The 22,355-nt window shown below is 37.6% G+C and overlaps 1 protein-coding gene across 1 annotated transcript in view; it reads right to left on the bottom strand.

Annotated features, from left to right (window-relative positions):
• Window positions 1–895: 895 nt before the first annotated feature.
• tafa3a (TAFA chemokine like family member 3a) overlaps window positions 896–22,355 on the bottom strand; it is a 101,298-nt gene continuing 79,838 nt past the window's right edge. The window contains exons 3-5 of the mRNA XM_040006981.1: window positions 12,159–12,308; window positions 11,217–11,341; window positions 896–1,234 (exon numbers count right to left, since the gene is read on the bottom strand). Of these exons, the coding sequence (XP_039862915.1) occupies window positions 1,223–1,234; window positions 11,217–11,341; window positions 12,159–12,308 (287 nt within the window). The 3' untranslated portion in view covers window positions 896–1,222. The remainder of the gene's footprint in view (window positions 1,235–11,216; window positions 11,342–12,158; window positions 12,309–22,355) is intronic.

The following is a 22,355-nucleotide window of genomic DNA, read 5'->3' on the forward strand; positions in this document are numbered from 1 at the left end:
AAGTAAATAAGTCCTATAATTTGATTGTGATGGGTAGCATTAATTTAATGCAATAAACCAAGGATGACACTAACATCTACTTTGGGAAATGAACCAAATAGGATTAAGGTTGTTTAGGGTAAGAGATAATTATCTCCCTGGACCAGATTTCAGATACTTTTTTTTAAGTCTGTTAATTTTGAGAAGAACAGTGCAATGAGATTTCACCCATTTGTATTTTTGAACATGGCCTACTTTTGCATTTGCTGATTTTCAGATTTCAAATCCACCATGAACACAACCTTGATTAGCTGTGAGCTCTCCCCCTCTTCCTGCTTTTTTTGTCAGATTATTTGCTTGACCTGCTAATTTTAAGTCCCAACAGCTCCTGCCTATACAGCACTATGGCCTGGTATGCAAAATGCCCAAACAGAAAGAGAAACTGTAAAAAAATAAAAAATAAAAATCAAACTTTCTTTTTTAAACAGCAATATCCATTAAGTTAGATTTATTGATATAATACTGACATTTGTAATGAATAGTAGTCACCAGGCTTTGAAAACAACAGATACCATTAAAACATTTTGGCAGAACTGAGCTATGTTGACCCTTGGTGAGCTGTAGTGAAACATCTTACATTTTTTTCTTGGTTTCATTGTTGTGGCATTGTCTTTTTGTCTTTCAGAAAGAAGACTTGACATCCTAACAAACTTAAAAAAGACAAAACACTTTAAATTAACAAAAAGAAACAGAAGAGATATCTGCTCCATAAGGCTAAAAGGAACGGAAATGCTTATGATCTCACAAGATCAACACAGATATGCATCAAGAGTCCTGGGGCTCTTTGCGGCAAAAAAAATAACACAAAAGTTTCACATCACATGGTTTTGTTTCAAGAGTGATTTTTTTTCTGTTATCCAGAGTCCTTTAGTCAATATATATCTTCACTGTTGAGATCGCTAGTCCAAAGGAATAAAACTATAATACAAAGAGAGATTTGGTGGGCAGTAGAGTTCAGAGACAGCTACTGTTGATGCTAGATCAAATGTCAGGAATTTGTTTGGATATGTAGTCTTATACAATGTTCCCTGGTCCTCCATTCATTCACTGGAATGTCCGTGATTGTTGTCCTCATTGGTCCCTGGTTACCACCAATTCTGAAAACACGACATCCAATTGTCCAACGGTGTTGATCAAAGAAACAGTGTCTGGTTTCAAATGAGGTTATCCTTGAAACAGACGACTATCGGGTGACCTAGAGACAGGGAAGAAATAAGAAGTTAGGAAGCAGAAGGAAATACTGCAAATGGGTTGTGTTCTTATTTGACTATTTATGAGGCCAGTTATGGCATAAACTGTTGGTGGAGGTTTGTTTGTTTTAGGTTGTTTGTTTTAAACCTGCCCACTTTCAGGTATTTTTTCACACATTGAAATCTGAGGCGTTGTTTGAGCATGGATATCTCAAAAACCAGTGAAGACAAACACTTCCCTAGCTTTTCTTACCATAACATTGAATCAGGACTTGTAATTTGGCACATATGCAAATATAAGTGTGCCAAATCACAAACATGAGGAAAAGGCTATTTCCATTCAACTGTCATGATGGGTTGAGCAAATATGACAGAAAAAAAACTATCAGTAGATTGCTTACTTGAATTCCAATATAATTGGAAGATGACCTGGGTTACTATATATAACTAAGAAAATTGTCTAAGATGTTCTAGAAATATTTAAAATCTAAATGTTTTAAACATGTGATGATTTGAAACAGACTAACCTATCTATTCATTAAAAAATCCAAAATACATTTCTGACACTCATGATCACTCATAATCAAAATGTGAAAATTATCACACAAAAAAATACCACACTGCTGCTGTTATAATAAAAGAGCATAATGTTTTTGCTTCATTATGACTGAGAACTTCTAAAAGTTGCACACATTGACCTTGGAATGCATGTGGATGCTGAGCATAAATAAAACGCTTAATGAACATTAGCATTGGTGATTGCTGATTATTTTAGCGGCAGAGCTTTATGGCCGTGTTTGCCTTTTGATCCAGTACATTAGTCGAGACAAAAATATTTAAATAATTCAAAAAACAATATTCACATTATATGCAGATGTTCACAGCACAGATGTTCACAACACAATCACCAGACAGTGTTCTTTGTAGAATTAACTGTTGTAGTTATAGTGATGTCTTACATTTTCATCCAGCACCAGCCACTGCTGTGTACCTCTGCTGAGCATGCCTGGTTCTAACTCCTAAACACCAAGTATCAAACTAGTAAAGAAATTGTTAAAATACTTTAATATTAAAGTAAATGATCGAACTTTAAATATACAAAAATCAAGCTAGTATTAAAAAAATATCCATTACCGTTGCTATCGATTCTTACCATCTGACTCGCCTTGGAATAATAACTTTTCCATTAAAAAAAAAGTTCTTGTTTTGATGCTACATCTTTAGCAATTTATATCTCTTGAAAGTCTGACAGGTTCAAGGTGCTCATATTCCCAGCATGGTATGTTTATAATTCTAAAACCTGAGCTCTTACTTAGCAAAAAAAAAAAATGGCACTCAGTAGTAGTCAGATGTAATGCAGTTTGCATCTTAGTCAATGATTTCCATGCAGACAAAGGGAATATTATTATTCATGATGGCATACAACTGGAATAAGTATTCTCAGATGTTTTCATGAATATTAATATAATGGATTGAAAGATGCAGTTTGTAGCTACTACGCTCACTTTAAGCAAATCTCTAAAAATACTCTGGGAGGTGAATGCTGTTCTTTGTTGGTTTGCCCTTTAAAAAGTAGAACACAAGTGACTCTGTGACTTGGCCTGTGATGCTAGACACACTTTAATACCAACACAGACACACACACACACATGCAAACACAGAGACAGACAGGCAGAAAGGTTGATATAAGAACAGGTGTTCCTGTGTGAATATTTGCACTTTAGTGCTATTCAGTTAGAAGTTAGCGGGGTCTCACCAGTTGAATCAATAAGGACTTTACCACACACAATCAGTGTTCTGAGCAAAGCAATCCAAAAGCTGTATTGAAGTGTGATTTTTCTGCTGCTTAGAGCTGCAGCTGATAATACAGAGCTTGCTGTTTGGGGAGCCACAATTTAATTTTCACTTCCATGTGGCAGTCCTCGGGAATCACGGGTGTGAGAGACAATTTGAAAATTAGTAGGTCTTATATTACTTTTGCAGGAAGCTGTAAACGGAGTAGATTCATGGTGTGGCTTAACATGAAGTTAGGTCTGGCGATTTTGTCAACGGTATAAGAGAAAAATTTCGGCACATTATTACTGCTACAGTGTCCTAGTGTGACCTACAGTGAAATGCACAAATACACATGAGGGTAGAATTATTAGCCCCCTATGAAAAGTTCAGTATTTCCAAAGTGCGGTTAAACAGAACAAGGAATTTTTGCAAAAGCTTTTCCAAACATGCTAGTTTTATTTTGGATGTTTAAAAACAACACACTTCTAGTATGCATAGTATTTCTCCAAGTTGGCCTTAACATTTGATAGCGGTTTGAAGGTCTCTTCTGCAGACGTGGAGGTTTTCTTGCTCGGCAACCTCCCAGGTAATTTCTGTTCGGGGTTCTCATGATTGTCTTATTTGAGACTACAGTATTTCTCTCCAGAGTCTTTGAAATCTTTTGCATCAAACCTCCTTCAAGCTTGTTTTCTACTGCGCAGCACTCTTTGAATTTCTTCATGATACTTCTCACTCTAGTTCATGACAGTTTAAAATGTTGTGATAATGCCATGTCCCTGATTTGTGAGCATCAGCATTTCATTTTCCTCAAGTCTAAACTGATTTATTTTGTTTTTTTACTATCATTCCTTCTCAAAGGACACCTTAAACCCTTTCTGCAGTTTTTACACTACGTGTAAATTGGAAGATATCCCTCAGTTTTAACTTGATGTTTCAAGCATTGTGTGCGTGCGTGCGTGCGTATCTCCGTGGTTGGGGGGAAGATTATTTTATTTTATGCTTTCTAAAGAAACTACTATAAAATGTTATGTTAAAAGTACAAAAAATTGGTACATTTTTACAAAAACCTCATCTGTATTTCTGTTTTCAGGCCATCCATTATTAGATTTGCACTTATTATTATTGTATTGTTAAAAACTAACAAACAAAACAAAAAAAATCTATCTGTTGAATCAGAATTGCTTAATCCCTTTGCCTGTTTAGTTGTGTTTTACTTCCTGCTTGATTTGCTAGCTGTTCTGTCTGGTACTGACTTTAACTTGCCCTGTCTCGTTATGTTCATCATCTTCAGCTGTGTTAGTTCCCCACCCATTACTTCTCCCATTTGTTATTTGTTGTGTTGTATGTGTAGTTGTGTGTCCTTGTAGTAGAACATTTCCTGTATTGGGATTCCTAGTGCTTCTTGTACATTCCAATAAATCTTGGATGTTTGGATTCCTTGGTTTTGCTCTTTGTTTATCCCCAGATGTTAGACTTTGTAATTTCTTGACTTATCAGCATTAAAAGCTTGTTAATATTTTACTCCTGTCTTCTGCATCCTGTATTTGTGCCGGTAAATTACCACCATACACACACAGTCTTTTCTATGACACATTGCATCCTTATTTATAATATTTAATTTTTAATTATTACATTTCACTTTATTGCGCAGTAACTGTGAAAACCCCACAACTTCTTTTATACACTGAAGATGTTTTCTATTGTAAAAGGAAAGTTAGAAAAGTACAAGTACAAACACATTTGTGACTGCAGAAGCAGATTCTAACGGGCATTTGACCTCTTAAAGAACTAGTGACAGAGAGAAAAAGCTTGGACACTAAACAGAGTAAAACCACAGCAAAACAATGTTAGCAGTCACAAAAACCTTAAGCCTAGCAAAAGCTTATCAAAGCAATTAGCATTCATTGGTTTCTGGGTGTCATTGTGATGATTGCTGGGGAGTAAACACACAAAGGGGAATCAGCAGAAGTCAGCTCCTTTGGGTTTAATGCTTAAGTTGCTTCAGGATAAAAGACCACACTTGACTGTTCAACTGCAGGTCAGTCACATTAACAATCTAAGACTCCGCTTTGGATGGATAGCTACTGAAGCACACGTATGCAGGAGCACATTTGTCTATACACTATTGCCACATCCATGAGAATGAGCTTATCATTGTTAAGTAACAAAAAGACTAATTCACAGTTCTAATAACTTTTTTACTCTCGTCGAGAAATATTGGAGAATTCTCGAGTTTTCATTGTGCAAATTACACAGTTGATGTCAGCCTTGATCAATGATTTAAAAAGCAAAACAACTGTCATTAAACTTATTTGGCTGATCTTTCTGAGCTGTCTATTGATTAAACATTTGCTGAGCATTTCCCTGCCTTTTAACTCTAAATACCAGTTTTATTCTCATGCTTTCGACTGGCAATATAGTTGGGATTCAGTTTCAAGAAAAAACTACCATTGTGTTCATTGATATTTTCTTTTATAGTCATTTTAATCAATTAGAAGATGGTATAGGGTTCCCAGTTGGCAGATGTGTAATGATGAGAGTTTATTTCAGGCCTGGTCGGTGGAAAGAAATTCCAATAAGGTTGCTTGTCATTACTGGACTAGCAGCTTTGGACTAACAGGTTTGTTTTGAGACCAGATATAGTGTGAATAACCAGCATCAGCACTGTTCTGCTTTTCCATTACCTTTCAATGAATTTACCTTTGTGTTGGAGTATAAACCATCTATTTAAAGGAATTTCTCATGCTTAATTCTTTCTTGTTGTTTTAACAATACACATTTTCCGTTATATTTTGGCCAGTAAAACTTATTTTCTCATGTGGATATTATCTGGGGTCTCGGAAAACATTAGATTCCAGCTAGGGTTATTTGTTCTCTCAGCTGAACTGCACCTATAATTTATCTGATACATTGTAGCTAAAATGCATACACTTTACACAGTTATGTTAGAGAGAACAAGAGATATTTTCACTTTTTTTTTTTTACAGGAAAAAAAATCTCTCTTGGACAGCTATCAATCAACACACTTCAACACATTCTCTACAAGCGGCACCTGTCAAGTGGAAAGCCTCTCTTTTTGTTTTGTCTTCTGATTGATGAGAAGTGAAAAGCAGGAACAGCCGAGGTTATAATTCCTGACATTACGAGCAGGACCATAACGCTAGCTGCTGCTGGACATGCTGAGAAAAAGGTAACAACTGTAGCTGTCTGAAAAGGGGCCTAGGGAGGTGTTAAGACATCTACTTTACTGATGTGACTTCATCATAACTGAATTGACACTTCTTTTTAATCGAAGCAACACTGCTGGGCAATAAGTACTGTAGGAGGCATGTACTGCAAAGTCTGTTCTGGACCCTTAATGTTCCAAATATGAAAAATAACTTACAGACTGAAGAGTTTAAACTGAGCTCAGTCTTAAAGCAGTATTGTAAACAACAGTGGGGTTACCTTTTGTTCTCTAAAGCATTTCTGCCCACTGGTTTTGTAAAGACACCGATAAAAACTGTGAAGCCAAAACAAACTGTAAACTTGCAAGTCCTAAGTTCAAAGAAACCAATATGCAGTGTACTGTGAAACCAGGCTACCTCTGACCTTTCCCGTTCTGTACACGGACTTACTTAAATTAATGTAATTATGACTGTTATTGGACTTTTTACACTTTACCCAAATCACGTATTATCTAAAAAATGGAGTGTAAAATATAATTTTCACCAGGGTTTATGTCTTTCAACCTAAGTTGTAACCAAGACTTAAAAGGCTTACATTTTGTATCATTGAAATACTTTTTTTGGATATGCTCCAGTTTCATTTGTTGGGATTTCTATTCAGAGAGTAATAGACTTCACAGAAACATTTACTGCACCAATGCCACACTTAAGAACCTGAGCTCAGTCCTCAGGAAACCCTCCCTTCATTCCTTGGAATGATGTTAACTGTTGAGATACTCAGGTACAGAGCCCTCTAGCAAACATAAGCCGTCCCTGGCTTGCTCTCTGTGGGAGGTAGCAAGGCCATGAGCATGGAGCGACCCCCGCTGACTCCCTAATCAAAAAAGAGTCGAGGTTCTGACGGGTTCTACTAGCCACCTGGACCCCTGCTCGTCTGTGCCTCTGTTTCTGCTTTCCCATGGCTGTGTGAGAGGGCATGAATTATTAACCCGGCTAAAATAAAAAGCTCTGCTTCATCCCAGCCTCCTGTAGCCATGAATAATGGAAGAGGCAGCTCAACTACAGGCGTTTGGTGAGTCAAACAGTGGACCGTGATGGATGGCTAAGGGCCTACTGTGTCCCCCCTCCTCACCTACCATCCACTTCAGGTCCACCACACCCTCAAACCCAAAACACACTTCCAGATAACCTCTATTAATCTCCAGAAGTGCTCCAGCTTGAGCCCTCCTGGCTCCTTCAGCATATCCCACTCGACAATTTTGCTTCCTGGGGGAATATTTGTTCGTTGTTTGTTTGTCTTTCTCCTGCCATTGCTTGCCTTTGTTTTGCTTCTCTCTTGCACTTTGGAAGTCAAATGCAAGCCTATTCGAAGGCAGGCTGTGATTCAAGCCTCCTCTCACTTAACCTTAATGCAGAAACCTTGAGGATGAGATGGCAACATGGTATACGAATCTGATCAGTCATGCGAAACATTTCGTTCATCAGAGGCTGCAGTTTCCATCTTGTATCAGTGACCTCAGTGGTGTACAATCACATTGTCTGTTACAGATACGATAATTGTTTTTTGCTTACAAAGTAGTCAACTACCAACTGACAGTGCAGACTCTCATGATAATTGTATTTCTATATTTATTCTAGTCATATAAAAGATTATATCTGACTTTCAGCCTGTAATGATTTAATTTCTTTGAGTGTGAAATTATGCAAGCAGAAAAAAGACAAATGTCTTATTGCATATATTAATGAAGCACAAAATGAATATCCAGTAATCATTTTGACACTAAATATTTTGCAGGCTGGCTGTCTTAAAACAAGCTCAACTGTCAACTTGTGATTAAAACCCTGAGCTCATTTCATGATTTAATAATTGTAATTCATCACAAGTGCTATTTAAATATGTCAGATTATCTCTTAAATCCCCAAAAAATTACATTCTGACAGAAAAAGTTTAAAGAAACCAGTTGTGACTAATGTTACAACAATTAGCTCTGATTAAATACGTATTCCTTTTGAATGTTGCTTAACAGGAGCTAAATATAAAATAAACTAAAGCCATAATAAAATATACAGCATATGCTATATTTATCTCAGATCATCTCCAAAGTTGTTTAAGAACATGGTGAAGGTTTGGCAGTATCTCTATTTATATGCATTGTTATGATGTAGCTCAGGGAACATATCTCTATATCGGTCCGATAACATACCTATCATCAGTATATGAATGTGTGATATTCTATTTCTTAATTTGACATCTACTATAATGTGTTCAGCATATGTATACACTAATGGAAAACTTTATTAGGTACACCTGTTCAACACAAATAACTATTCAGTCAATCACATGTAGACATGGTGAAGATGACCTGCTGACATCTTGATGGGAAGAAAAGTGGGACCTTTCTTCCCACTTTCTCATTTAAGTGACTTTGAATGTGACATGGTTTTTGGTGTGAGACAGGCTGTCCTGAGTAATTCAGAAACTGGTGATCTACTGAGATTTTCCTGTACGACCATCACTACAATTTAGAGTGAATGGTGCAAAAACTAGTAATAGAACAAATCTCTGAATGTACAACAGCATTGAACCTTGAAGTATGTGGCCTCCATCAGCAGCAGAAGACCACATTAATGTTACTCCTGTCAGCTAGGCTACAATTCACACAGAATCGCTTAAATTAGACATCTGATATTTAATAATTCTTCTTCTTTATCATTTTCTGCTGAAAAATTCACATGTTAGTACCCATCATTGGATGGCTGCTTCCAACAGGATTAATATACCATGTCACAAACCTCAAATCATCTCTAACTGGTTTCTGGAAAGTAACTGCACTCAAATGGCTTCCACAATCTTGATCTCAGTCAGCAATGTGCAGCTGACAAATTTGCAGCAACCGTATGATGCTGTTATGCTGATATGGACCAAAATCTCTGAGGAACATTTCCAGCACCTTGTTAAATCTATGCCACAAAGGCAATAGAGGATCCAGACTGATACCAGCAACGTGTACCTTGTAAAATATCCAGTCAGTGTACGATACCATGCATTTTTATTGCCTTCTTTACTTGGAACCAAGCGTTTTCCAGAAAGCCTGATTGAGATTTTCAGTCCAAAACAGTTTTAAACTGGCACCTTTCACTCCATGGCTGACGCAGTTGGATCATATATTACCGTAATTGTCGGGCTATAAGCAGCTACTTTTTGCACAAGCTTTCAACCCTGCGGCTTTTAGTCAGGTGCTGCTTTTCTATGGATTGTCCATGATTTTTGTGGTATCGTAAGAGGATTTGTTTTGTTTGTTCCACTGTTGTACGGCACTACGTTGCCTGGCGGAAGGATCGGGGTTCAAGAGTGGTATGTTGGTCACATGTCCGTCCGCCAGGCAACATAGTGCTGTACGAAGTAGCGCGAAAAACAAAATTCAAAGTAGCGCTACGCGTTCAGCGGGAGGCGTGGATGATGAGCGGCGATAAACTTGCGAAAAGCAAGTTATGCCCAACTCCACCAGTGGATTCTGACAGCGTGGAAAAGTGTGAAAACATCCACGATCACCAACGGATTTCGAAGGGCTGGACTGCTGCATGATGGAGAGGAGGACACCGCCACGGCCCTTCTGAGGGTGTTCGACTCTGACACTGACAACGAGGATTTCTTTGGTTTTGAAAGTGACAACGAAGGAGAGAAGCGGAGAGTGGATGACGAAGCCATCCTGAGCCTGTTCGTATCCGACACTGGAGAAGAGGACTTTGGTGGTTTTAGTGCGCAGGAAGAAGAGAAAGATGGTGGTGAATGACTGACTTTTCTTCTTGTTAAAGCCGTGTCACTGCACCTGAGCCTAAAAGGTAGGCCGAATCTATTTTTCTGGTGTGCTGTAGGTTATTGTTATGTACTACATTTGTTACTCATTTATGAAGCACAGTACATGTTTCATACTTGTAATTACCGCTACTTGTACATATACCTAAAAAGTTATACAAATATGTACCCATAACTTGTTTTTCAAAATACTAATAAAAGTGATGTGTCTCCAAACAGCCATCTCTTTCCTGACAATTCCCTTTGTGCATATTCTCTTACATATGATAAGTCAACAGTAAATACGGTAAACGCATTTAGCCTGTCAGCTCCCTACAAAGTTTCAATGATTGTGCCAAGGTGGGAAAAGAGGATGTAATTGTCTGGTGTATTTAACAACACTTGAGCGGTCATCCCGTGTCCTGCCTCCTGCAGCTCAAGCCAGGCAGTTTGTTCACATAAACCAACCGAATTTTCCTAACATAATCTAGAATTTGGATGATTGAACACAGTCAGAAATTGTCCAAACTACCTACTTTAGCCTATTGTACGTTAAGTTCTATTGCTACTATTTTGCTAATATAACAAAACTAGATTTGTTTTCTGGTTAGCTATACCAATCTTCATTTTACACATTCCTTGGTATTTTGTGGATAAAATTGCTTTTGAGTTCAGTTGTGCCAAAATAAACTGAGGGTTGAGGCCAGAATTCTTTGGCTTTAATTGTATTGCATGGAAGAGTACATTTCAGCAGCAGCTTCCCTTTACATCCTGGTCTGCCCCAGAGCCTGCTGCATTGCCGAATACCTCATCTAAATGCTGCAACCAAATTAGTAGCTTAAGTAAAATACAATAAACTGACTGTAGTTAGACAACAAAATAGGTCTAAAAGTAAATAGATTGCTGAACTTAACTCACCCCCTTCCAGTGCAGAAGCTGATCGCTTCAAGATACACTTCACTGATTCTCCCCTGTGAGTCACATCTTCCTCTCCTGCTGCCTTCTACTCTGCCTACTCTGATCTCATTCATCTGAAGTTAATGAAAAAAAAAAACCTTTCAGTGCTTTCTTAGGTTTTCTTCCTTTTCTTTCACCTCGCACTTCCCCGTTATTTTAGGGTCACATTTTCTTACAGCTTTTATTCTAGGCTGTGACTTTGTTATCACTGTGTCATTGTGTTGATTTTAGCAATTTAATGAATGAAGGCGCGAACCCACTTTTTACTTTGAAACACAGAACTCAACACACCTTAGTTGTCTTAACTTTGTTTCCTGTACTGCAGCTCCATCCTTTGAGATCAGGCAGCACTTTACACTCTTCTCCATCCATGCAGGGATGCATCTGGCACCACCACTTCTGTGCAACTATGGATGCTGGGAGTAAAATAAAAGTGGAAATAAAGGAAAAGAGAAAAACAGCAGAGTAAACAATTAGCACCATGCTGTTTAAATATGTAGCGTTCTTCTGCTCTGACTGAAGTAACAGCAAGTGCCTTTGACTTCTATACACAGCACAGTGATTAACGAGAGCACTTTGATCTCTAGCTGGTGGTGGAGACCTGACAGTCCTGCCCCAGAGTGTTTTCAGGCCTGAATTACAGGGCATGGGTCAATGTCAAGCCAGTGAGAGTAGTGAGCAGGTGTGTTAAGGTGTGTGGAGGATGAATGTTTGTATGTAGGAGGAGAACGAAAGCGTGCAGCAAGCTTATGCGTCAAGATTTTTTGTTGCTTCAAGGAGGCCTATAGGGCAGAAACAGCTTTCCCTGACATTTCTAAAGTGAAGGCAGAACTGTCAAAATATGGAAGCCTTGTCAGAGATATTACAGTGAAAAGAGGAGATAGGGATCGATTCACCTGTAACTGAGGCCACTTTTGACATCATTTTAAATGACCTGGCCTTCTGTCTATTCCACTGAACATGTCTGATATAACTTCAAAAGCAGACAAACAGCTGAGCGAATGAACTGATAAGTGATTTGATTTGAAGATTATGAAGCCTTTGGGTTATACAACAGCAATCTCAACATTGTATTTTTTGCTTCACGAGAAACTCCTTGTGCCAAACGATCAGTGAAATAAGCACCAGAGGCACAGTGACAGGTGTGACAGGTTTACACCGTGCCACATTTCTACCCTAATCAGAATTTGGTCTCAAATCATCACCAAAACTGTAATGAGAAGCGTGGCATACCGTCTACACAAGATGGAGCTGCTCTTGTTGTTCCTGCCACCTGTCCAGGGAAGCAGGAGCATTTGACAGTCTGGGATCGCTCTTCGATCTTGTTCTTGTTGCAGCATCGATGTGCAGCAATTACCTCACAGGTTCCTGCTTTCACATGAACTGGAAACACAAGTATACACAGTGGTTAGAATATATGAGACGGCCTTTTTCAAACTGAAATATCTCTCACCACAACAACAAAGCTACAAATACCAAGACTCTAAATGCGTAGTTTGTATACAGTGTTTGTATTTTTTAATATAATGAGTGTTTTCTTTTTCTTATAATGCGTGGTATGTCTTGATGCATTCTCAATCATCCAGGTAAGTAAATCTCCAAAAGTTGATTCTGTTCATCTGGACGTATATTTTTTGGATTCACTGAAAATCACATTAAATCGTTTAAAGGAGCATTGCGTTAGGAGATCTATTTAGCCAGTACTTTGGTCAAGCTCACAAGAGGAGAAGCGCATGTTGTGATTGTGGGAGAAGCTGGAGCTCGCATAGAAAATAACTGCAAGCAGAAGGGTACAAACTCAGGGCCGTCTTGCATGGAGCCAAAACTTTCAACCACTGAACCTCTATTCCCTTGACTCTCTGAATGTCCAACCTTGTTTTTGATATTCTGCCCCATTCCCATGTGGTTGCACTAAAAATGTAATTCTTTGCAAAGGTTACTTTCTAATACAGATTATCTAATTGTCCTTACCTTTCTTGTATCATTTAGGGAAATTAATCATACAGAAGACTCCAGTGCAGTTGATGGGAATCATTTTAAATATACAATTTTGACTAATTACAGTCAGCAGTGGGCTTGGCTAAAATAAATTAAAGTGCCCATTTTTATGGTGATGGATGAACATAGTAAATAGTGCAGCACATTTCCAGCATTTGTGGTACACTAAACTAGCCAGTTGCGGGTGGTACTCTCATATTACTGTACAGATATGTAAGTTTTATCAGTTTTGCAAGAGAGCAAAGAAATTTAAAGATGCCCAAAAGCTAACAAAATGAATAAAAACAAGGTACACTGGCATCTTTTGGTAATATGGTGTCAACTACCCAACTACTAAAGTATAGTACAGCTCAAAAAAACTTTTTGTTTTTTAAATTCAGAAAGTTCAAATTTCATAGATTCTTTATTGGTTACCTCTAAATTAAAATATTTCAAGTCCTTTTTGCTTTACTTTTGATGTTCATGGCTTATAGCTCATGTAAATGAGAAATCCAGTATCCTAAATTTTTAGAATAGCTCCAATGATCAGTTAGAAGGATTTACAATACAGAACATTTCCAATGAAATCCAATATTTAATCTAAAAAGAGAACATTGGTCCAAAAAGGCATCTGGCACTGTTCTTTTTCTACTTAGTTCAGATAAGCAATGTTGTCTCTGGCTCAGGAGTGGGTTGACATTAGCTCTGACAGTTGCAGCCTCTTTCCTGAGGATATCTGTTTGCAGTGGCTCTTGATGGTCTGACACCAGCTTCTGTTGTTTGTGCAACTTTTCCTACCACACTTTTCAACTTTTTATCAATATGCTTCAATACAGCAGCCGCACAGCCAGCTTCTCCAGCCATGACCTTCTGTGGCTTACCCTCTCTGTGGAGTGTTTTGATGATCGTTATTCAGATAACAGTGAAGTCAACAGTCTTCCCTATGATTGTGGTTACATTCATTGAACTAGATGGAGACAGCTATATTGTTTGAATAGTGATTTACTCAAGTTCAGAATGGCATATTCTAATAATTGAACAAATATTTGATTTTCAAGCGTTACAAGCCACAATTCTGGATTACTTGGATTACATGGATTAGTAATATGAAAACCCACTGTACAGTTCTTTCCAACAAAACAAGTGTTCTGCAGAGCTCAAGAGAAAGTAGTCATCCAGTATGAAAGATAGTATAAAGCATAGTGCTGAGAAAAGGTGCAAGAGAGACTGTTGTTAATGTTTTGTCAGGACACGAGTTTTGCCCCATAGAAGACTGAACAACATTTCCCTTTGTGCTTTCATGCCTATATTATTATAAGGAGAGTCCCACTAGTACCAATTACCTGTTATAGTGAAATCTTATTTGAAACACCAAAACACCATAGCTACTTCATATCCAGGTCATACCCCAGGTGGAGGAGCCTGACTTTGAACTCCATGTAGCTCCACTGGTCCACATACCATATCCTTGAGCGGCATACACAATGCACTGACCCATAGTTGCAACCAGAGGACAAAAGTAACACCTTCCATTAGGGTAAGCCTAATCTAACTGATAATATAACATCAACAAAAGACATAGTTTTAAATTATTTGGCAAAATAATGGCAAAACAATGCAATACCAGTTACAAGGACATTGTTTTTACTGTCATTAGCTTTGATGAAACATCAATACTGCTCTTTACATTATATTCATTACTTTTCTGGATAGACCCATCTCAATGCTGTGCATGTTTGTGTTTTGGTACCTAACAAACACTTCTGCATAGGTAAAATAAATAAATAAAAACAGCATCTGAAAAGTTCTGACAATACTATCAGATAAGCCTTAATTATGTCTGTAAAGATTTTCCAATTTGGGCCTCTTCTTGAAAATAAATTGCAGCGAGCTTCCATCTTCCCATTAGCTAGCAATCCTGAAATCTCATCTACAACATTAAAAACATTTTGCTTCCAATCAATAAGGTGCTATTCACATTCCCACAAAAGCCAAGACAACAACTGACGATTAAGTGCTTTTCAGTGAGCAGAAACTTACTGATGCAAAAACAGGTCAGGCTGCATGCCCTTGATGTGATTATCTTTAAGCCACCAGCACGCCCCCGGTCAAAGTTAATTTCAAAAGTTGGAATAGCTTTGTCAGAATATTCAAACTTTGTTAAGAGACAGATGCACACGGACAATAGGTGATCCCTAGAGGGGCAATGGGGGAAGATAGTCATTGTAAATTACCTTATTGTGAGGGAAAACAAATAGAGCATTAACTGATTAGTCATTACACATTTTATATAATGGATATAATGGATTAATAACGGCTTACATCAAAACAATATAATTGCATTAACTCAAAGATAAGGCTAGATATCACATTCAAACCCTGTCTGAACTCTGATGTGCTTCATTTATATAGTTTTTTTTTCTGTATACATCTCCACGCTACCATTTTTCTCTAGGTAAAAGTCTCAGTGTGATTAAAGAAAATGTTTGTTTTTTTCCCTGAATGACCTGGCCAAGAGGGCAACAGACATCACAACGATTATTAAAAGTCACAGTCTACAAGAGTTAACACAATATGCAGATTGCATAAAATAAATATCAAGGTCAAAACAGGTTCAGTGCAACTTGAAGAGCAACTACAAGAAGCCAGTCTTTTATAACTGACTTATTATTTTGTAAAGTGGGGCAGCATAACAAAGCAAATATTGTTGTTTTGTTGTTTATTCTATACATAAAAATTTGTAAACTATTATGAGAGAAAGTGACCTTGGTTTTTACATATTTTATATTTTAACAGATAGTAAGGAACCAGTCCAGGGGCAGATTTGTATATAAAATTTTATGTATAAAACCAGATTGATATATGACTAAGTGGGAATTGGGGTGGCCACCTAGCTAGCTTAGCTATTAATATTACTAAACATGCAATGGTAATTAGTATCCAATTTCCTTAGGTGCTGGTCAGGCACATTCATAAAGAGGCAATCACCCTGATGTAAAAAGAAACAAAGCAAGTGAGAGCTACAGCATAGGCTGCAAGTGAGAACGGGACTGTAGACTCGTTAAGGAAACAGAAAGCGGCTAGTTTGGACACCCCATCTGAAGACAACCACTGATTAAAACTGGAGCTGCTGACCAAGGTCGCTGACTGTGAGGCTCGTTCTAAAAACACCATGCAGTGTGGAAGGGGTGAGCGGTCAGAGAGCAGGCCATAGGGGTCAGCTGAGTAAGAAACAACAATGTGTGATTACTATGGCTTCTACATAGTGGGCATGGAGTCCTGGGAAATAATGATACCAGAGAAAGAGTTTTTCAAAAACTGGAAAACTAGAGACAAACTTGGAGTTAAAACCTTTAAGACTTTGGGTGAAAATTTAGGTTGACTGACCTAAATGGACTAAACTCTTTTTGCAATAGCCAAGTACTGATAGGACATAGGTCTCAAGGTAAGGCCGAATTCAGACTGCTTACATGAAACACAAATGTTTCACATGAAGATTACGTTTTGTTTTGTTTTTTTTACTGTAAAACAGCAGAATGAAAGACATAAAATGCAATGTATACATGCAGAAAATAGGTTGCCTGTTATCTTTTCTGTGTGAAAATAAAAGATATAAATGGCTCGCAAGCCCTGTGATCAATACATTTCTATTAAAGCACTTAGGACTACCATCGGTTTAAATCAGCAGGCACAAACATTAGCAGCAGGGAAAACTGAGAGACAAACCGAGGTGAAAGGACAGAGACCGCTAATGAGAGCTGGCACAAGGCCCAACCCTTCAGCCAGTCAATACCACTCTAATCTCCTCTGCAATGATATTCATCGAAACCTGATTGATTAATGCCAAAATTCAACCAGAACCTGCACAAAAGTATGGAGGAAACAATTTACTGCAATTGCTGAACAATTACATATGACATTTAAATAATTGTGAATTATTAGTACAACAAATATAAAGCTTTTCTAGCTTGCTAGGTTGTGTTCCAGCAACATCATTAGGATTAGCAATGGGTCATAAAACATGAAACTTAAACCGATGTATAGTCACTCTTGAGATAATGATGATTATTTGGTTATTTGTCAGCTGAATTTGTTTATTTTTATGAACACATTGTATAGTCTGATGACTAAAATCCCTTATGTCAGTGCGAGTTAGCATCAGCTACGCTATATTGTATTGGTAAATATGGTGGCAAGGAGAAAAGCTCTGTGGCCTCATTTAGAGGGTAAAGCTCATTCAGTGTTTTAAGTGATGTTTATTTCAGATGAAAGCCAGGTGACTGAATGTATCTCATCAGTTATTGGTATTAAGCTGACATAGCCTTTACTTTAATAATGTCATCTTACAAAACTATTATTTGGACTGTAAGTAACACAATTGACAAACTCAGTCGGAATGAACATTTCCTTTAGTGTCTTCCTTGTATTCCCAAATTGTGGATAGTTTAGATACTGATGATAATTGAAATAATTTTCATATTAATAATAGAGTCACAAAAAAGATTTATTTAAAGGCTGAAAAACTCAAACTGACCTACTGTACACTTATTGTACTATGAAGTTCATAGTACTCTTCATGAGTAAACTCATCGTTTTTTATGAGCCCATTTCAGTTTACAATAAGAGACTTTGCAAAGTGTGAATCCCGTGGTGCAAAAAGGAAAGAGATGACAGATGCACTCTTCTTTTAATTTTCTTATTTTCCCCATCACGTTGCCCACTAGCTCTGACTTATTTTTATTCATTTATTTAGTGCCAACACAATGACAAAAGGCAAGGCAGGAAAAAGAGAACCACAGCCGCTGTTTTTATTTATAAAATGTCCTCATGAGTCATGCTTCATTCTCACATTTTCTTTTTACAAGCAAGTTTTTTGTGTTCTGAAAAAGCTAAATAGAACATAAGAACATTATCTGTTTAATTCAAGAACTCAGTCACACTCACCTAAAGTCATACATGATGACATGCACACATTTGAGGTAATAGTAATTCTTTAAAAAAGGCCACTGACTAGTCCTAAGGTCAATCTGACATTAAAGTTATATTTGGAGTGTTGCTGATTTCTGCAAAAATACACTTTTTAGGCCACATATATACATTAAAAGCAGACTGCAATTTGTCCTGCAACCCAAAATAAATCAGGTCATAGCTTAGAAAGCCCTTGAGAAACGCTGTTGCAAACTGAACCTTATGGAACAGAGCTATACATTCATTTCTCTACTAAAAAAAACTTGTTGGCAATCACTAGTGCTCTCCTGTTGTTCTTACCAAAGAACTGATCGCAAGGGTTAGGAGAAAGCAACAGGTTGCTTTCAGCTTCTACAGCAATCAAACAATTGATCTAACATGCAGGTGTGGAGGCGTCCAGGACAACACGCTGTTCCTGCTGTCAGCTGCATGACTTGCTATATCAGGATCACCTGGTCAGTCAAGCACAACATACAGTAATAGAAGCACGACAGAGAATACATGAAAAAGAGGAACGTGGTAATGGTGTCTGGAAGACCTCACAGACTGCAAAAAGGAGAAATACTTCTTGAAGAGGCAAAACTGAGGCACATAATGCATCGAATCATCTCTTACAAGTTCAAAAACTTAAACTGAGGTAATACTATGAATGACATCCTGGAATAGGGTGTTTCTATTTGTTGTAGAATTTTTGTAAGCATATTTCCAAAAGTGCTGTTAAAAGCTCTAAAAGCACCTTGAATAACTTTCAGCTGATCCAATATGCTACAGCGACAGCACTGACTGGGACAAGAAAGAGACACCATATTTCTCCCTGTTAAATTCAGAATTAAATGTAAAATTGTTCTGTTCGCACATAGTCTTGAATAATCACCCCAATATATCTCGAAGACCTCCACTGTACCTTATTATCCTAACCGAGTACTTCGTGTCAGACTGCAGGCTTACTTGTGAGCTTTCAAAAGCAGAATAGGTGGACATGCCTTCAGCTATCAGGCCCCTCCACTATGGAACCAGCTCCCAGTTTGGATACAGGAGACAGACACTCTATTTTTCAGATTCAGCTTAAAACCTTCCTTTGTGAAAAAGCTTATAGTTAGGGACGGATCAAGTGATGCTGAACCATCCCGTAGTCATGCTGCAATGGGTTTCCTCCCGACTGTTTCCGAGTGATTGTTGGTGTTTCTTTTCTAATTAAAGATCATAAGATTTAAAACTTAAACTGTCATGGTCCTGGGGCTTTGACCCAGGTTTTTTGAGTTTGTTGTTCATTTGTGCAGAATACTGAAATTCTGATCTTCACTTTAAGGGAGCCTCTTTTTTTTGTTATTTAAGTTCTTGGCTCTTGTTTAATTTAGTTCCCTTTCATGTCCAGTTTCCCAGTCTTTTCTCTGTATGTCCTCATCAGCATCCCCCTCAGCAGTCCTGTTCTAGTTTGGCTATTGCTTGCTTTTATGTCTGTCCCCCTTTTTATGTCAGTCCATCATGTGTTTCTATATCTGTTATCCCTGTCCTAGTGTCAAGCTCACGTGTCTTTGCTTGAGTCTCAGTGTGCTTGTCACTTTGTTTCCTTTTGACAGTCCCTCGTTTTATATGCGTTACATTTAGTTTTGCTTCCCTTGTTTCATTGGTCAGATTTTGTCCAGCTGTGTTTTCCACCCATTGCTCAGACTCTCGATATCCTGTGTATTTAGCTCCTTAGTTTTCCTCTGTTCCTTGTCACGTCGTTGTCATCTTCTCATGTTGTGTGTATGTGTGTGTGCGTCTCAGGGTTTGTGGTTTCAGTTAGTTTACTCCAGCTTAGCTCTGTTTGTTACAGTATATTGTTCAATCAGCCAGTTGCCAGCAAATAAAGCTCGGTCTTAAGTTAAGCCTGTTTGCCAAGTCCTGCATTTTGGGTCCTCTCTCTGCCTGCCACACAACCAGCTCATGACACTTACAATATAACACACCTTGAGCCAGTAACAAATTTCTATTTTGATACCAGCTTAGGCTTTTATTTCTTGTCACACTCCTTCTCTCTACTTTCAATAACAAATAAAAAATACATATAAAACATAACTCTCATGAAACTGACAAATGTCATGTAACAACTCTGTATCCTGTATTATTAGGTATGAGAGAAATATAAACAAAAATAGAAGGAACATATTTCAAGCATTTGAAAAATATCTTATGATAGTTAGCATTTAAAAAATATATATTATTGTTTCTTTTGTAGTCACCATTACTGAGAGTTTTTGAGCTGAACCTCCAGAATCTCTTTGCATACAGCTCCTGTAATGTAAAAAATTTAAATCCGTAAACATAAAATGCATCAACACGCAGTCAAAGAAACAGTGAAGGTCAAACGACATCTAGCATTGTTTGCAAAATGAAATCTACTGAGTGTTCCTCAAGGTGCTTGAGGTCAGTTCATCAAAGAACTGACAAACAAGAAACGCCACAGAGTCTTGAATATCAATGGCATCACCTTAAGTGGGGAAATATTCCAAATGGGTTATTTCATCGTTAGCTGCACTGCATTCATGCTCATTTAGCGACATCAAAGGAACAACACTGATATATATATATATATATATATATATATATATATATATATATATATATAGCACAAAATGACATATTTATTAATGACCCATCAAATCAAATTAGTTATGTAGTTAAAGGAGCTTATATCATTTATAAGAAAATACATAATTAATAAATAATTTTAGCTTTAATATAACAATTTTACATCCAGAGTGAGTAAGAACCTGCTTATCTAAACTCCAAGTGTACAGTTCAAACAAGTGCACTTGACAGACCCTAGTGTTGTTAAGTTGAATTAACATCAAATCAAATCTTCTTGTTGATGTGAAAAGACCCACACCTGACAAGAAATAATCTCTGTTATTCAATAAGGTATGAAGCACATTAAGCTTTAGTGGGCTTACACCACAGAAGGACAGAGAACAAAAAAAATCCAGTGTGTATTTTCTGTTTCAATCTTGCCTCATGCAGTGTGCAGCTAGTCAGCCTTTTTCAGTTGGCAAACGTAGAGGCAGATCAAAACACTGAAAACAGAGTAAGGTTCTGGCCAGAGGGCCCAACCGCAGAAACAGCAGCAGCCATAAAAAAAAACTGAGGTTGTGGGGCATACAATAGAGACACTATATGAATTAATAATGATTCAAATCATACTATTTGCTCCAAAGGCCGGTAACCCATTTTTGCCAACTCAAAAGCCTCTACATGCTGAACACAACTAACTGCAGCATATTTTCCAGGTATAACAGAGGCTACAAATGACAACAGCTACCAGCTTCCCACAGCCAAAAACACTAATTAAAAGGAAATGTGAGTGGGCATTAAAAATAGATCCTGGTAAAACAATTGAAATAGATACATTAAAAAAAATCTGTCATTGTGGCATCAAAAACACCAGAGACATATTGAAGTATTGACTTATGAAACATTCATTCCTATTGCCTGGTGAGAAATACAAAGTGATCTCTCACAAGAGCAGTGTTTAATTGGATTACCATATCAGAAAAGACTGACTCGTTTCTGCCATGCTGTAAACCTGCTGAGCTGACGATCAGGCCCAGCACGATGCAGAGACACACTCACCTCTGAGAGAGAGGCAGAATCAGTTTAATTTAACTGGAAATTCTACTTTTTATCAGTGTGGATGCTATTCTCATATTTTTGGGACAAACATTGGTCAAGATGACATTTAATACCAAAGTCTCTGCTGCTAAGTATTGTTTTATCTTGTGTTTTTGATGGGGAACACTATGTTCTTGTGTTGGTTCATTTTTATCGCCCTCATCAGCATCATTTCCCTCATTTGTTTTTTGAGGAGGTGAAGAGCCCTCTTGTCAGTTCGTATCATATAATTCACATAATTTTCATACTCATGAAATCATTCAGTGACCCCCTCATGCAATATTGATGGGGGAATTGTCATCCTGAAAGAGCCCACTCCAATTAGACGAGAAATGTTTCATTATACATTGTACTGCAGTGACCCTTCCTTCTCCAAGGACAAGTGAACCCAAAAGATGTTCCCATAAGAGCCGCCGCTGTAGTGATCATGCATTAATTTGCAACATGTCTGTCTGTAGGAGAATGAGATATTTCCCAACTGGGAGAGACAAAAACAAAGCTAAAAACAGGGTAAATAACAGGATCTTTATTTTGAGTGTGGCTAACTTTCAACTACTACCCACTAAACAAGTGTTAATTAAAGAAAATATAAAAGAACAACAGAGAGATAGGCAGAGACGTACAATATGTGATAATGAATGTTAGTCTATGTTATATAGCTGTATTAAGAAGCTACAGTTTGCTAACATGTTCACCATACCAAAGATGCGATATTTTGGTCTTTGTCGCTGGTTTTTTTTTGTGGTTTTCTGTACTGAGGTGGTGAAAAAAATCATTACTGCAGGTTTAAAATGAACAGCACTAGAGAAGCAAACTCCACAGCATAGCAGATCC

The sequence above is a fragment of the Simochromis diagramma genome, unplaced genomic scaffold (assembly GCF_900408965.1).
Source record: "Simochromis diagramma unplaced genomic scaffold, fSimDia1.1 OVJJ01000320.1, whole genome shotgun sequence".
Classification (NCBI taxonomy): domain Eukaryota; kingdom Metazoa; phylum Chordata; class Actinopteri; order Cichliformes; family Cichlidae; genus Simochromis; species Simochromis diagramma.